The 18393-nt window shown below is 40.3% G+C and overlaps 1 protein-coding gene across 8 annotated transcripts in view; it reads right to left on the reverse strand.

Annotated features, from left to right (window-relative positions):
- The window catches only part of SHROOM4 (shroom family member 4), a 242014-nt gene that overhangs the window by 47444 nt on the left and 176177 nt on the right, over positions 1-18393 (reverse strand). For all 8 annotated transcript variants that reach the window (XR_002340849.1, XR_002340847.1, XR_002340848.1 and 5 more), the window contains one exon: positions 17670-17731. Coding sequence is in view for 5 of the 8 variants with exons in the window: in XM_021080598.1 (XP_020936257.1) it covers positions 17670-17731 (62 nt within the window). In the remaining 3 variants the exon portion in view is untranslated. The remainder of the gene's footprint in view (positions 1-17669; positions 17732-18393) is intronic.

Below are 18393 nucleotides of genomic sequence, written 5' to 3' on the forward strand. Positions count from 1 at the left end.
ATTCACAAATATCTGCTATTTTGCATTTTAAATATCTTCTTCTAATGTAATTCCAATCAGAATTCTCAACAGGAATTTTTAACTGTAGAATTTTTTTTTAACTTGCAAAATAAAGCAGGACATGGCAGTCCCCACTGGTCTGCTGTTTCAATTGCCACAGTTTCTGCTACCTGTAGTCAACTGCTGTCTGAAAAATATTAAATGAGAAATTCTAGAAATAAGCAATTCATAAGTTTTAAATTGTATGCTGTTCTGAGTGATGAAATATACCATCCTGCTTAATCCTGCCCAGGACATAAATCATCCCTTTGTCCAGCAGATCCCACCGATTAGTCACTTAGTAGCTGTCTAGGTAATCAGATGGACTGTCACAGTATCACACTGCTTGTGTTCAAGTCACCCTTATTTTACTTAACAATGGCCCCAAGGCCCAAGAGTAGTGATGCTGGCAATTTGGATCTGTCAAAGAGAAGCTGTAAAGTGCTTCTTTTAAGAGAAAAGGTGAAAGTTCTCCACTTAATAAGGAAGGAAAAAAATCATATGCTGAGGTTGCTAAGATCTATGGTAAGAACGAATCTTCTATCCATGAAATTGTGAAGAAGAAATAGAAATTCATGCTAGTTTGGCTGTCACACCTCAGACTGCAAAGGTTACAGCCACCGTGCAATGTATGTGCTTAGTTAAGATGAAAAGGCATTAAATATGTGGGTGGATGACATGAACAGAAAACATGTTCTCACTGACAGCAATGTGTTGTACCTGAAAGCATGGAACCTACATGAAGACTTCAGCAGGGGATCCCCTGAAACTAATGACACAAGCAATTGATTGGAAGTAAAGGATGGTTACACAAAGATTCAGGAATAGATTTGGACCAAAAAACAGAAAGGAGAGGCTGCATCTGCCAATGAAGAAGGCACTGCCACATTTCTGCCAGAGTTGAGGAAGCTGATTAAAGAGAGAGTCAGCATTCACATAACTTTCATTACAGTATACTGTTACAATGTTCTATTGTATTATTAGTTATTATTGTCAATCTCTTAATGTGCCTAATTTATAAATTAAACTTTATCATAGTACTATGTATAGGAAAAAAACATAGCATATATTGGGTTCAGTATCTATCCATGATTTGAGGCATACACTGGGGGTTTTGGAATGTATCCCCCATGGATAAGGGGGGGGGGGCTGCTATACAATAAAAGTGTATTTTGCTGCAGAAGAAATAGGGAGTAAGGGATTAAGCATATCCTAAAGCAATTATAATTAAATGAGTGTTTTACTGATTAATAGAACAGAATGGAAATTCCAGAAACATATCAAACTATCTATTAAAATGTCATATATAATTCACCTTGCATAACAAGATAAAGATTATTTAATAGATATTTTTAAGACAATTTCAGAGCGATGTTATTTGGAGCTGCACCATATATTATATACCAAAATAAATTCCAGATTTAAGAGTTAAGGTTATGTGTACATGTGTAAAATTTTAATATATGTATTACATGTGTGTATATACATATATATATTACATACTTATAAGAAAAAACTATCAGAAAACTTAAAAACTAATGCTGTGAGGTGAAATAAGATACGAGTAAAAGAAAAGTATATCTAAGGAAAAGAAGTCCAGGGTTATTTAAATATGTATAAAAAGTCAAACATCTGTATAATAAAGAGTGACAAATGTCAAAAGACATCTCTTTAGTCTCAGAGTTTAAAGAGTTAAGCCCTCTAAGCCAGAAGATCTGGTTTCCTGCTGTAGCCTGTGAGCAATCAGCATCATGCTAAGTACTGCCTAGTGACAGGAAATTCCAGCAGTCCAATTAAGACATCAGACAGAATATCCATTCAGTAGTCATACTGGAAACTGAGACTATATCCTTAAAAAATAATAATACACATAGTGGTGGCCAAGGTCAGACAGAATAGAAAGCAAAATTTCCTTCAGTCTCCTCATCTCCAGTCCCCATCCTGGCTAGCTCATCCCTCACGTGGATCAAAAAATTCATAGCCCCACATCCCCACTCTCTTCGTATTTGGACCTTAGCCCACCTACAGCTCCATAAGATTGTAATGATCCCTTGTGTACAAACCATTCCACCTGGCATTGCCCCACCTCAGGAAACAAACAAACAAGGTAGTGAGTGGGAAGTAGTAGCATGACAAATGCTATCAGGCACAGACGACTTTCCTGACCACTTTATCTAAAATAGAGACAATTTATCCTTAATTATTCTTTTTCTATTTTGTCTTTCTTAGAGCATACATCCCCACAAGGGCAGAGATCTTGTGTGTTTCATTCATCTGGTACTTAGTGCTTGGTATATAGTAGGCATTTGATAAATATTTAATAAATGAGCTAATTCCCCCAAAAAACCCCGAAGGCCATGATACTCATATCATAAAAAGCTGAATTAAAGGCAAAAGCAATAAACAAGACAATGAAGGGCAATATAATGTTAATGATTAGAAAAAACAATTAAGATCTAATTACCCTGAATCTTTATGTACTAAATAACATAGCATCAAAATTCATAAAACAAATATATAGAAAATGCAAAGGTAGAAAAAAGCTGAAACAAAATATAAGACTGTTTCAGCTGATAACAGATATGACAGTCAAAAGATAGGGGAAAGAAATCTACATTTCTTTACACACTAAAAACAGACTCTGCTTTCTTTTTAAGGGCCCACTGAAAAAATTTTACTTTATATTAATAGCTAAAAGTAGAAGTAGAGACTACAGTATGTAATAACAATACAATAAAACTAGAAATTAATAATGAAAATGAAAAAACAAAAACTTCTAGCACATAGAAAATATAAAGGAGAAAATATCCTCCACTCTAAAGGGGATATCTAGTCTAAAATTGTAGAATACCTAGAAAATAGTAAGAATGGAAGTATCAGAAGTGAGAGGATATGGTTAATTAAAGCTATAGTCTTAAACACTTACATTAATACATGAGAACAAATTAAAATAAATGAATTATGCTTTCAACAAAAGAAGTTAAGAGCCACAAAAATAGAACTAAGCAAAGCAGAAATAAAATTAATGGGACAAATTAACACACTAGAAAACAAATGCTAGGACTAATAATTAAAGCCAAAAGCTTTCTTCAAAAGAAAATATAAAACAGTAAAACAGATAAACCACTTGCTAATCTAATTAAAAGCCCTAAATGCACAAAATTAGAAATGGAGAAATAATCATAGTTACAGAGTAAATGAAGAGTAAGAGAACAAACACTTTACTCTATGAAAACAGATGTGAAAACTTAGAAGAGTTTTATAGGAAAGCAAAAATTACCAAAATTGATTGCAGTAGAGTGAAAATATCGAAAGCATCCATTACCATAGGAAAAAAAATGGATATATTTGACACCCCCCAAATAGCACTCATGTTCTTCCATTAATCCTATGAATCTTTCAAGGAATAGACAGTTCCAAGGCTATTTACACTTTCTAGATTCTGGAATCCAGACAACAGAGGGAGAAGAAAAGGATCCTGCATAATGTCAAAACCAAAACCCAACAACTAGAATATACATAAAGGAAAACCAGAGACCATTCTCATCTAAGAATCCTAAGGCAAAACTTACCATCTTTTGCATTTAAAAACATAAATGTTAGAATATTAGTAGATACAAGGAATTTATTAATAAAATATCAACATATATTGAAGGTGCATGCTCAAAAACTCTTTGATATATGATCCAAAGTTGGAAATAATTGGTCTGGGACAGTGGTTCCAAATCAAAGTGGCTCTTAATTGGAATCACCTGAAGGTGTTGTTTAAAATGCAAATTCACTGGCTCCACCTCTACAAATTGAGATTTAGTAACTGTGGTGGGACCAGGAACCCTCATTTAAACAACTGCCCCGAGGGACTCAGGGATCATACTATGGAAACAAAGGTCCAGGGTGAAAAAAGATGGGAGTGTTGTGGTTTGAGGGTAGAGGTTTAGGGGTAGAGTTATATTCTTCCAGTTTGGCTGTTTTCCAATCTATACAGCATGTGCCCCACCCGTAACCACGCACATTGCTACCTTCTGTCCTTGCCTCTCCTACTCTTCCCCACCTCCATCTCCAATCTAGACCTTATGAGATACAGGTGGTGAATCAATCTCTCCAAAAGCCCCAGTTGGGCCAATGTCCTGCAGCTGTAGTGAGAAAAACCCTTGTTCCATGATAGTCATCAAATTTACCACTCTCCTTGTCCCTGGCCAGGGCATATAAAAGGCAACAGAGCAGAGTGGAAAGAACACAGTGTTAGAAAGACTTGGGCCTGAATTCCAGTAAAATTTAAAAATCTGCCTTCATAACCCCAAAGCTGTATGACCTTTAGCAAAGTATTTAATTTGTCTCAGTTTCAGTAAAACATCTATCTTACAAAGCTGCTGGGAGGATTAACTCTATAAAAAAGACCTAGCGATGATGCTGGGTACATGGAAAAGTGATTAATAAATGACAGAACTATAGGGCCACTGCATACAGTTGTGCAAATTGTGCAGCATACCACCTTCGCTGCTGTATGCTTCAGTCCTGCTCCTTGTTCCCATCAAGGGAGCTGGACTGAACTGCCCCCCTGATTAATGTTTAGCCCTGCTCAATAGCCAAGAAACGAGGAGACCTCAGGATCCAGCTCAGCCACACTGGCTGCTGAGCTACAGGGCCCTAGATAACCAAGAATTTTAACCTTAGGCTCAGGCACTCATTCTTCTCATCTGCTAAAAAAGGGAGAGAGAATAAAAGGCAAGTTTAGGCTTAATAGCAGTGTGAAGATCAGTAAGACTAGATGTTCTAAGTTGTCTTGTTTAGGTACTGATCACTTATGTCAGCCTTACAGAATTCACCTCTAGGTAGCCAACTCCAGAACACATTAGAAGGATAGAGTATGCCCTTCTAGAAACATTTGGTGCCCCCAATTCTCAGCACTGTGACACTATCTGGAGACCTTGGGCTCTAGCAAGGCAACCTGGAAATTGCTGTCCTCTGCATCCATCCTAATTTGAAAAGCACTGCTGTTCCACTCACATAGCTTGTGTAAGGGCCGCCTGAACCTTGCAGAGTCACTTATATCAGGGGAGCAGAAGTAGGCCAGACTCCAGAAAAGAGGAAGGACCACCCTCAGTGGGATCAGCTGGGCCAAGGTTTGTACAAATCTTTCAACCCTCTCATTCAATATTACACTGTGCAAGATCTAAGAGGAGCAAAACCCATAGCCCTTGCTTTCCAGGCACCAATAGCTGAGGCAGGCTTGTGAATGGGAGGCTTCCATTGAAGTGTGTCAGGCTCAAGCCAAGGATACTGGCCTTTAGAGGCCCTATTTTCAAAAGGCTTAAGTCTTCTATATATGCACAGTCATCTACAACTCTGCTTAGGGACCAAATAAGGATTCTTCCCTAGAGTAGAGGATAAGGACTTCATTAAGGGAAAAGAACTATGGTTTCTTATTTTTTACTATGTGTCAGGCACTGTTTTCAGGCACTTTCATGTATGTCTTTCTACTACTTTTCATACCAGCTCATTGAAGTAGTTGCCATTATTGCCAGTTTGCAGGTGAGGATCCTGAGGCTTAGAAAGGGTAATTAATTCTCCCAACTAGTAAGAATGGTGTCCAGACTGGAAGTTGCCTTATCTGGCTCCAAGGGACAATACCATGGAAGCAAGGACTCCTGAGGTGAGGCAAAAGGTACTTGTACCACATTCAGCCCCAAGGTGTTCACGAAGACTTTGGCTCATTGTTGAAGAGACGGGAGGAGACATGAAAGCTAAGTATGAAAAAGGGCTTTGTTGACACCAACCAGGAGACTACATCTCAAAAACAAAAGCAAGTTGCGTGCCAAGACCTGGGCTGTTCTTCTCTTTTCCTCTTGGCACAGGTTGCCTGTTCTTCTGATGAATACATTTTCCCCTTTTGTTACAATCTTTTTTTTTTTTTTGCTTCATAGTAATTAAAAATGAAAACCAATATTTGCAGAGACTGAAAAATCTCCTCCTGCCTCCTCTTTAGGTCTTTTGAAGTTTTCTTCTTCAGAATTTTTATTTTTAACCTCACCACAATAGCTTGGCATTCCAGGATCTCAGCAGCAAGAGTGCACAGTTCCAGCCCCCTCTCCCCTTTCCCTTTCCTCAGCAGCCAAAAGATAAGACTGCTCCAAGAGAAACAGCCACTCCCAGCTTATTGCTGAAGGAAATATTTGCGAGATCCAGGAAGTGAGACACCGGGAGGCTACACAGGGAGGAGAGAAAGGCCCAGAGAGCTTGTTGTTGCCACCCTTCTCCACCTCTGGGGCCACAGAATTCAAGTAAGGAACAATTAGTCTGGCAACAGCAATTGCAAGTGGCAGGACTCACCCTGAGCCTTCTACAGCCCCCCAGAAGGCTGGTGCAAAGTATCCTTTGAAGAGATTGGAGATGCCCTTGCTTTTATTGGGGCTGACCTGGGTAAAGGTGAGCTCCTTCTCTCCAATGATCCCAACTTGGAGTTTCCAAGTAGGTCTTCCCATCACTCCTCTGGACCCCACATAGTGTCACAGACATGGTGCTAAAGGGATGGTAATGATCACTCTTGTCTACTGAGAATCTATCATGTGTCAGGCACAGGGCTGGACAGTTAACAGACTCAATCTCATTTCACCCTGGAGACAATCTTCTGCCATGAGTATTCTCTTGCCCATGTTAGAAATGAGGTTCAGGGAGGTTGAACAACTGAGGGACTATAAAGAGAAAAAGCGACCAGACGAAGTTACAACTAAGGTCTATCTGATGTCCATGCCCATGCTTTTGCCAGCACGACATGGTGCCTCTTCAGCATTCTCCTAACCTTCTCAAGAGATTTAATAAAAGTCATTTGGGAGCACATAACACATTGTTGAGGGGCCTGGAGGGTTGATAGCCATAGAACAATTTCACTGAGGGATCAGGATGGCCAAGGACATTGAGGTTCTAGTCTATAATATCCAATGGTTCTGGAACTTGAAGATGCATCAGAATCACGCGGAGAGCTTATTAAAACACATGTTACTCAGTCCTAAATCCAGAATTTCTGATGTAGTAGGTCTGGGGTGGGGTAGAAAATTTTTAATTCTAACAATTTCCCAGATGATGATGATACAGCTAGTCCCAGTCACACTTTAGATGCAAGGCTCTCATTAGTCATTACCTACCAGGTTCCCAACTCACTATCTTGAGATGTATAAAGCCATTATAAAAAAACCCTCAAAACAAAATGCATTTTAATTAACTATATGCATACCACCCATGTGACAAGTGAGGAGAAGATTTACAGAATGAAATAATGGGCATACTGGAGGTCCATAAAGCTTTGGGAATCCTGATACTATTTAAGGAAACTTGGTGCCCCACCATTGTTAAACAATGGATGGGCCAGGAGAGAGCCATTTTTATATATCTGAGTCTTCATGTATGCCAGATGTTAAAGTGCTGAATTTCAAAGACCTAGAATACAATGGAATAGGTTCAATACCAAAATTATAAAGAACATGATTTTATCGTGGATAGTTTAAAAGGCATCCTGGGTGCTCAATTATGAATTAAAATTATTATTATAGAGTAGTTCTTTGGCATGCATGTATTTAACATTTGAGATTTTAACCCTTTGAGAGTAACCCTTAAGATCTATGAAATCTAGTAACTGGTCATTTTGCAGAGGGTATGAATTTGACTTGCAAGGTATCACAATACTGGTTTGTAGGGCAAGTCACCATGCAAAGCAAGGAGCCTAGTCAACCACTTGGCACTCCCATCTCAATGTTGCTTCATGGGTCTCTATTTATTGTTGTCAAGGTATATAGGTGTGCAGTAACCATGGCAAAGAGAAAATGCGCTTCTTTGTGAATAATGGCACCAAAACGCAAACCATTTGCAAACTAGTGCTGATGATGGAAGTGAAGAGAAATGCAAAGGTCTTGAGAAAGCAATGGTTCTGCCCAGATAATAAAATGTTCATTAGTGGGGCTGGAGAGGTTCTATGTTGTTGTGGTGGTGACAAATTTAGAGATTCACAAAGGTCTGGTGATGTATCCTCTCAGAAATGTCAAGTTCTCACAGATTTAGATAAGCAGAAGTGCTGGTTGGTAGAGGATTCTAGCAAAACAAATTCTAGCTAACAGAGAGATCAAGCATGTCTGGTAAGTAACACTGTCATTGGTATGGGGATTTTTCCGAAACCTTTGATCTTTAAATTCTTAGGCCTAAATCAAACCAATGTGGGCTGCCTCTTCTTCAGATTTTCTTTCTTATTATAAATTCCAGCAACTTGACATGTACCCAAAGAACACCATGTGCATTCAACTCCAGCTATTTACATTTTACCAGATGCCTTTCTGAATTTTCTTTGTGTATGGGTACTATCAAGTTCACCATGTGATTTAGAATTGAGCCTTTGCTTTGGGATAATATTGTTACAAATACCCATTTCTGTGCAAGACTCATTATTTGTCTACCTGTCACTGTTAATGGCTATATTCTATTCCATCATAACAATATGTTAAATTGGTAAATATTTTCCATGATTATAAATAGCACCACTACAAATATCTTTAAACAAATTATTTTTTTCCCTTTTTAGGTTATTTCCTTGGCATTGGGCAGTGGGGGTAGGAGGGGAGCTGGGTCAAAGAGTGTGAACAGTTTTGTAACTTGTCACATATTACTAGATTGTCTTTCAGGGAAACAGAACCAATTTATACTGCTCCCAGAAACACATACTGTTTTCTTTCGAGCCTTGTCAACATAGAGTTTTGTCATTTCTATTTATAAGGTCCATTAGTTGTTGATAATTTAATAAGCAGGTTGTGATACCTTGGAGTTGTTTTTATTTGCACTTCTTTAATTGGTAGAGAGGTTGTACTTTTCCATGTGGTGATTTTACTGCCTTTATTTCCTCATGTGTAAATTGGCTGTTCATTTTCCTTGCCCTTTTATGAAGCTGAAGCTGAAATCTGACCTTCTATATCTGTATCCATTCTTTATATTTTTTGGACAGTCAACCGTTATCTGTGATGCTGACCCCAGACATTTTCCTCATTCTGTTGTGTAGCTTTTTATTACATTTTGTTGTACAAGGTTTTTTTCCCCCCAACTTTTATATATTTGAAACCATCCATCTTGTCTCTGATGATATCCTCCATTTAACAGACACAAATTTATCTTTCACCCATAGTGGGAATGAATATGCTATTCCACTGGTCTGCTTTTGAAGTTTGCTACAGAGCATTGTATGTGCTGTGGCTATAATTGATTTATTCTCCGTATTGATACCTAAAATTCCCAACATTTATTGAAGAAAGATCAGTTCATGGTTGCTTCCAATGTGCTCTATATTCTTAGAATCTGTTCCTAGAATTTCTCTTTTTTTATTTAATTTCACTGTTTGACTTTTTTTCAACCTACTATCACATAGTTTTAATAGCTGTCACTTTATGATAGACTTTAGAATCTGATAGGGTACGTCTGACATCATTACCTTTTTAAATAAGTGTATTCTTTGGTATTGCTGCCCTTTTATTCTTTCAGATAAATTTTACTATGAATTTGACAAGTTCTACAAAGTACCCCACAGTGACTCTAATCGTAGCACATTACATCTATATATTATTAACTTAGGGAGTATTGTAATCATTACTATATTTAGTCTTCCCAAATTGAAGCAGAGTATAGCTATGCATTTATTCCATGTCTTTATTTCTCCCATTAGACTTTCATAATTTTCCTTGAATAAGTTTTGTGTGCCTGGGATTAAATTAATGCCCAAGTATTTTAATTCCCTTTGTCACGCTCTTTGACAAATCCTTCCATGCCTCTGAAGGTAGCATTCTTCTTAGCTGGTAAAGCCTTCCTGGAAAGTGTATTTCTTTCTAGTTAAATGAGATTCAACTCTGAATTATCCATTTTCTCTCACTCAATTTGAAAGTAGGAAATGTGTACATCATCCACACTCTGCTCATGATGTGATATGATAAAGAGAAGGAAGAGAGCCTTAGGCTGAGAAGTGAAAAACCTCAGTAGTAGTCTGGTTTTGTCATGTACTTGCTGTATAATTCCAGAAGTAATGGGCTCTGGAGTCAGATGCTTGTTTGACCTTGGGCAAGTGATTTTATCTGTAAGTTTCTTCATCTGTAAAATTGCTTCAATAAATGGTAACGATCTCATGGGGTCATGATTAGCAGTAAATAAAATAATGCATGTGAAATGCTAAAAGCAGTGCCTGACACAATAAACAATAAATGTTAGCCACTGTATCTTTTGTCATTGTCGTTGTTAATAATAGTATAATAACACCTTTCCTGAATCTCAACTTCTTTATCAGTCAAGTGGGAAAAATAAGGCTTAACTGCACAGAGTTGCTGTGAGGATTATTAACTGGGGCCATGTATATAAAAACACCCTACATATTCTAAAGGTCTGTGCAAAGCAGAAAAATGGAAAGGATCACAGGAGGCAATCATAAGTACAGAAAACCAAAAGAGATAATCCAGAAAATAATTTCTTTGGGCTTTTAAAGACTTCACACTTACGTAGTTTTTTCCTCCCAGCAGATCTACTCACCGATTTTTTTTTTCCCTCCTGCTAATATTAAAATGTGTTTGCATTCTCTGCACGCAAACCAAATAACAGTGGAGGGAGACAACCAAGAGTGTAACTACCTGGAATTAAAATTCGTTGCAGGCTTCCAGGCAGAGTGTGGCTCAAGAATATACATTTGATTTTCCCACCTACACCCATCATTCCACTTGTGACAGAAATGACAGAAGAAATGTTAGAAATCTCCGCGTAGTGGGGGGAAGGTAAGCGGAAACCCCATCAGGATTTCTCCTCTTTAAATGTCATCTCTGCCCTTGACCTTTCCTAAGCCTTCTCATCTTCCTTGAGATCATATTCTGTGATCTGCCTCCTCTATATTCAGCATCAATATTCTTTCCCTTTCTGTTGACCTCTCCTTTCTGTTTTTAAACTTAAACCGGTTTCCCAGATCCTGATCAAACCATCGCTTGAACCAGTGGCTCTCATATTTAGCTTGCATCAGAATTGCCTGGAGGCCTTCTTAAAACACAGATCTCTGGGCTGAGTCCCAATTTCTGATGCAAGAGGTCTGGGTGGGGTCCAGTCATTTGCATTTCTACCTCAGTTCTTAGGTGATACTGAAGTTCCTGGTCCTAGGGCTACATTTCAAGACCCAATACCTTAAACTCCATCTCCCCCTCTAACTACCACCCCACGTCTCTCCTTCCTTTTCCTGGCTTCTTTTTAAACATTTTAAAATAAATGTCTTTTCAAGCATTCTCCTTTTGAAATATTTTCCAAATCACACAGTAACACATAGTCATTATGTCAAAATTAACAAAAAGAAATCAAAACCCTCCTGCTTTGAAGGTGGAAGTGTAAAATGGGACAGCTACTTTGGGAAACAGGCAATTCCTCAGAAAGTTAACAGAGTTACTATACGGCCCCCAAATTCCACTCCTACGTATATACCCAAGAAAACTGAAAACATAGGTCTGCATAGAAATTTGTATGTGCATCGTCATAGCGGTATTATCCACAGTAGCTAAAAAGGGGAAACAACACAATTGTCCATTAATGGATGAATGGATAAGTAAAATTTGGTACGACTATCCAATAGAATATTATTTTACAAAAGATAGGGAATGAATTACTGATACATGCTATAACACAGATGAACTGCTACAGCATGCTAAGTGGAAGATGCTAGACACAAAAGCCCACTTATTGTATCCTTATAAGAAACGGATAGAATAGGCAGATCCATAGGGACAGAAAGTAGATTAGCGGTTGCTTGAGGTTGAGGTTGGGAATGGAGAGTGACGGCGAATGGGCAAAAGGAATCTTTTTAGGGAGATGGACGTGTTACAAAATTGTAACATGGTGATGATGGCGTAACCTGTAAATTTACCAAAACTCACTGACTTTTACACTTAAAACAGGTGAATTTAGGATGTGTAGGACTGTGTACCTTTCTCCTCTATGCACCCTCTTTACAGACCATTATGCCGTCTACTTTCTTTGCCCACCACTTATACTAAGTCTGCTTTCTTAAAGGCCACTTGGGAGTCCAAATTGTCAAAGCCAGTAGCAGTCCTCTTCTTATCTTCTGTGATGGTACACTGGCCTCCTTCTTCTTCTTACTACTCTAAGATGCTTGCCACTCCAATCTTCTTCAGCCTATCCCCCTCTGGCTGGGAAATCGACAAGCCTCCTCAACAGTATCCCCTTGTCTCCCTCACTTTTTTAATAGCCACATCCACATCATATGGAAGTTGCCAGGCCAGGGGTCGAATCTGAACCACAGCTGTAGCAACACCAGATCCTTTAACTTACTGCACCAGGCCAGGATCGAACCTGTGTCTCTGTAGCAACCCGAGCTGCTGCAGTCAGATTCTTAACCCACCGCACTACAGCAGGAACTCCTCACTAACTTTAAATTCAACAGATAACAACTTAAACTTATCATTTCCTCCAAACCATTTGGTTCCCTTCTCACCTGCCCCCATTATGTCACTAATTTTCTCCAGGTCACTGGGACTCAGAATTATTTGGGGTTTAATGCCTTTCTTTCTCAGGTTCCCATCACCAAGTTCTCTCTACTTTTCTCTCAAGAGTTGATATGCATTTTTGAGCAAATAATCAGAGCCAACAATTCACATAAGAAGCAATGCAAATATTAAATAAATACATGAAAAATGTTCAAACCAGAATAATCAAAGTAAGCAAATTAAAATTATAACAGGCACCATTTACACCTATTGCATTAGAAAAAGAAAATTCCCCATGATGGCAAATTTTAGGGGAAACGGGTATTCTCATATATTGCTAATGGCAGAATAAAACACCTCCAGGGAAAGCAGTTTGGTGAAATCTATCAAGAACAATAAGAATGTTGGTTTTCTTTCACCTAGTAATCCCAACTCTGGATAATTGTTTTTAATGAGATAATTCAAAATGAGAAAAAGGCTATAGCTGCTCAAAATTTTTCAGCAGCGTTACTTTATAGTAGCAAGAAATTGGAACCAACCTAATTATCCACCAATTTGAGAATGATTAAGCAAATTAGAGCATATTAAGCTGGTGAAATATTATGCAGCCATTAAAATTTATAACTATTGAGGAAGCTTTTATAGCAAGATGAAAAACTGTTTACCAAGCAAAGCTTAGTGGGGAAAAAAGGACACACAAAATCACATCTACGTAGTTATTATCATCATGACCCCCAAAATCTCTATACCTATAGATAAAAGCTGGCAGGGAAATGAAAATAATCAGGGTGTTAGGGTGGTAAGAAGACAGATGCTTTCTTCTGTTTTTAATTTCCTGTAATATTGCTTTCACAATAAATATTTTCCCCAAAAATATCTCACATATTTATCCATCCGTTCTACTCCATTCCTATTGCATCCCCCACCTTCCCAATCCAGGGCCACACTCTTTCATGCCTAGATCACTGCCCCTAATTGGTCTCCTTTGAACCCATCTAGGCTGCAAATGTTGTCAAATTGTCTAAAGTGCCACATTTACCATGTCACTTACCTGATCAATAACCTTCAATTGCTTCCATGTTTACCATCCCATCTAGCTTCTAAGGCCTAACTATTCTGGAATAACACTTCACTATTTATGGAGTTCCCATCGTGGCTCAGCAGGTTAAGAACCCATCATAGTGTCCATGAGGATGCAGGTTCAATCCCTGGCCTCATTCAGTGGGTTAAGGATCTGGCATTGACACATGCTGCAGCGTAGGCTGCAGATCTGGTGTGGCTGTGGCTGTGGTGCAGGCCGGCAGCTGCAGCTCCAATTTGACCCCTAGCCTGGGAACTTCCATGTGCCACAGGTGTGGCCCTAAAAAGAAAAAAAAAAAAAAAACTTCACTATTTACCCTTTTTCTCTGCTGTTACCGTTGCGTCTCTTCCTCCTCCTCTTTATTACAACTGACATTTACTGAGGGTTTATGGTGCCCGATTTTGTCCTAAATGCTTTACGTATATTAACTATATTAACCCTCACAAAAGTCACAGAAGGTAAGTACTCTTACCCCATTTCACAAATAAGGAAACTAATGAGGTGGGGTGAAAAAGCGGGGGGGGGGGGGCGGGGAGAAAGCCACTTGCCAAGTTCACACAGCCAGAGAACAGAAGAACCTGGATCTGAGCCCAGGCAGATTGACTTCATGGCCAGAACTCTTAATAAGAATACTCCAACACACCCTGCCTTCAGTTTTCTTACCCTCCAATGAACAACAGGACACAATAATACTTATCGTGTCTTGGCCTCTTACTGTGCACCAGGCTTTTCTTGTATAAACCATGTATTTGACACTTTTCATCTTAGAGCAGCTTGCCTGAGTTAAAAACGTGGCTTGTGAAGTAAGTCCGAAAGAGAAAGACAAATACCATATGATATCACTTATATCTGGAATCTAATATATGGCACAAATGAACTTTTCCACAAAAAAGAAACTCATGGGCATGGAGAACAGACCTGTGGTCACCAAGGGGGAGGGAATGGGATGGGAATTTGGGGTTAATAGATGCAAACTATTGCCCTTGGAATGGATAAGCCATGAGATCTTGCTGTATAGTACTGGGAACTATATCTAGTCACTTATGATGGAGCATGAATGTGAGAAAAAGAATGTATACATGCATGTGTGACTGGGTCACCTTGCTGTACAGTAGAAAATTGACAGGACACTGTAAAACAGCTATAATGGAAAAAAATGTAAATTATTATTTTAAAAAAAACACGTGGCTTGTCCCTTAAGTAGCTGTGATACCTTGAGTAAGTTACCTCTGAACCTGATTCTTTATCTGAGTCAATGCTTCTCAAAGTGTGATCCCAGAACCACAGGATCCCAGGCCTTAGCATCACCTGGGAAGCTTGTTAGAAATGCATATTTTGAGCCTCACTCCACACCTACTGAATCACGTTTCCTGTGGGATGGGGATCTACTATCTATCTAGAGGTTTTTTTAAAAGCCCATCAGGTTTTCTTTCTTTTCTTTTTTTTTTCTTTTTACAGCTGCACCTGCAGCATATGGAAGTTCCTGGACTAGGGATCTAATCGGAGCTGCAGCTGAGGCCTACACCACAGCCACAGCAATGCTGGCTCTGAGCCATATCTGTGACCTACACCACAACTTGTGGCAAGGCCAGATCCTTAACCCACTAAACAAGGCCAGGGATCAAACCTGCATCTTCATGGATACCATGTCAGGCTCTTAACCCACGAAGCTACAATGGGAACTCCAGCCACCAGGTGTTTTGAATGCACACTCCACTTTGAGAATCACCGCCCCAGTTCTGATAACACCTACCTGACAGAGTTTTGGGGAAGATCAAATAGAATATGTGTAACTTAGTAGCACATAGGTTGTTTTGCAAATGGTAATTTATTATTACTGCTACTTAGCTCTGTGTGGGTTAGTCTTCCTTGCTCAAACTGTGGATGGGCAGCTATCATGATGGGCAGAACATTCCTGATATTCTTTCTCTAATATTTCCCTGCTTGCCTAGAAACAGGCAGCACATGCACTGGGTTCTAAATAAAGTCCTCTCACTTGATTAGCTGATTGGTAAGCAAGCCATTTTGGAGAAGTAGCAGAGTATAGCACAGTGTCTCTGAGGCTAGACTACCTGGATCTAGTCAACTTCCTAGCTGTGGGACTTCAGGCAAATGAATTTATCTGTGTGTGCTTCAATTTCTTTTCTTGGTTAAATGGAGAGACTAGTAGTACCTACCCCTTAAGGTTATGGGGATAAAAGTGCTTTGAATGCTGCCTAGAATAGACTACTGTGCTCAAGAGTATTAGTTAGCATTGGAGTTCCCATCACGGCTCAGTGGTTAACGAATCCAACTAGGAACCATGAGGTTGCAGGTTCAATCCCTGGCCTTACTCAGTAGGGTAAGAATCCGGCGTTGCAGTGAGCTGTGGTGTAGGTGGCAGACGAGGCTCGGATCCCGAGTTGCTGTGGCTCTGGTGTAGGCCGGTGGCTACAGCTCTGATTCGACCCCTAGCCTGGGAACCTCCATGTGCCATGGGAGAGGCCCAAAAAATGGCAAAAAGACAAAAAAAAAAGAATATTAGTTAGCATTATTATTTTTGTGTCATTTCATTCAGTCAATGCTGGACGAGGCTCTGTTTCTTCATTTGGCAAGCAAATGACCAATACATCTTGAGCAACTTCTCTGTGTCAGGCACTGTGCTAGGCGCAGAGAATACATCCATGACCGAGGTGTGGTCTCCTTTCTCAGCAGTCTCAGTCTAACAGGGGAAACTCAGTAAACCCACTGGATTGAAAGGCTTTCTCCAAGAACATGGAACAAGTCAGCCCTCAGTGGGGAATCAAGACCAGCCATAGCATCCCATAGTATCTCCACCCAGGCCTTAGATTCCTGAGACAGGATGCTGAGGGATCCATCTGAAGCATTTACTTAGGGGTCCCTATTGAAGCAGTTATAATGGAAAAAGCATGAACTTTGAGGCCAAACTAGGTCCGAATGCTGGCTCAGCTAAGTCACATAACCTCTCTGGACCTCATCTATAAAATCACAAGTAAAAGTAACCTTTGTGGAGAATAAACGAGATTATGGGTATAAAAAGATCCAACCCAGTAAATGGCACTTAGTAGATGATCAAGAAATGTAGGGTTCCTCTCTTTCATTGCCAACCAGAAAACTGATAGGTGTCCCAAACTTTGGAGTCAAAAGAATGCCACGATTATTCCAGTGCCCCCTCCCTAGGTGCCCCCACAGAGGCACAGCTCAAAGTTGTCTTTCCTCTTACATTCCTGGAGTCTGAGTTAAAAGAATCAGTAATAATTGAGGGACCTATTGTCTAATTTGTCCTGGAGAAGAACTGGCTGATAGAATGCATCAAAAAATTTCACACGAGAGAAGGTCCAATCACACTGATGGAGAGACGATAGAGAAAGTAACTGTCTCCTCCTCGTGGTCACCTGTGGCAGGTGGGCCTATCTCTTTGGAGCATGAGTGCCAGGTGAGATGGTCCCTACATTATGGGAACAGATTCTCCACTCTGGGCATTTTTTTCCTAAGGGCTACTCTGTCCACACAACTCTTTCCCCGATGGCCAAAGCCATGTATACCATTTGTATAAATGTCAGGAATCCTAACCTATTGTTAGCATGATCTGCCCCTGGACTTGGAATGAGCAGACCTTAAGCTCTCAACAGGACCTATAAAAAGAAAGGTGGCAGAACCCAAGAAACACTCCAAGGCAAAGGCATAGCAGTAACTGGATAGTCTTACCTCTCCAACCGCCCAATGGCCATTGGGAAGACAAGCATAGTTTATGCCTTCCCATCTATGTTTCAGCATGGCCTGATTCCCAAGTCCTTGTGCCTGGGCACCTGCCTCAGGCTTCTGAGCTGATGGGCACAACGTCCCACAATGCTCCTGGCTACTGTGTATTTCAAAATGTGCTAGTGATCAGTCTGGCCTATAGCTGCCTGGGGGGCGGGGGTCAGGCTGGATTCCATCTATGGCATCAAGCCCTTGGTATGGATGCCAGACCAGGCTCCTCAAAGGAAACAGAGCAAATAGAAAACCTTACCAGTTTCCTTAGATGCCTCATCCCAACTCCCCAAGCAGTCACTTACCTCCCTGACTGGCTGGTCTTCCTGTTTCCTGTTATTGGTTTCCATTTGTCCCCAGGAAATTCCTGCAAAGCAAAATTCTGATAAATTAGGGAGCTCTGAGTAACCAGGTATCTAGATGGCTTCAAAAACGTGAAGAGGTCAGGAGCCTGTCCTGGGCCAGGTCCCACCCGTCCAGCTGGTTCCTTCTAGTCTCCCATGCAGGCTGGAGAACTCTGCACCTAGACGGCTGCCTTTCTGTCAAGAGTCCTGCTGGGTTGCTGGGGACATGCAGAGACCAAGACAGCACTCAAGGACCTGGACAGTGTGGTCTAGAAACTCTGAGTCTCCCTCTCTTTCTTCCCTCCCCTCCCAAACCACATTAAGAACCAGTTTAGCATGTTTGCTGTTTGTTCTGGCTCTTGCAAAGGAGGTCTTTTTGTTTGTTCTGCCCGGTGAACCTGCTCGTTCCTCTTGCCTCTTCCATCATGGAAAGCATCTTCTTAGAAGCCCCAGCCCTTGACTGGGGCTTTGGGGCCTAAAGTTCCTACTGCTGTAACCCTGCTCTGGGCATGCTAGAGAGCATGCATGCCAGCACATGCATGGCATGCAAGTATTGCAGGGCCCCTGCCTCCTCCTACCTGATCTGCCAACAGGGGCTGAGGCAGGCTCATTTCTGGGGAGCTTGTGTGCTGGGTGCCACATGCCCGACATTACTGGAAAAAAACTCTTTATCCTGGGCATTTTG

This window comes from Sus scrofa, chromosome X (genome assembly GCF_000003025.6).
Source record: "Sus scrofa isolate TJ Tabasco breed Duroc chromosome X, Sscrofa11.1, whole genome shotgun sequence".
NCBI lineage: Eukaryota > Metazoa > Chordata > Mammalia > Artiodactyla > Suidae > Sus > Sus scrofa.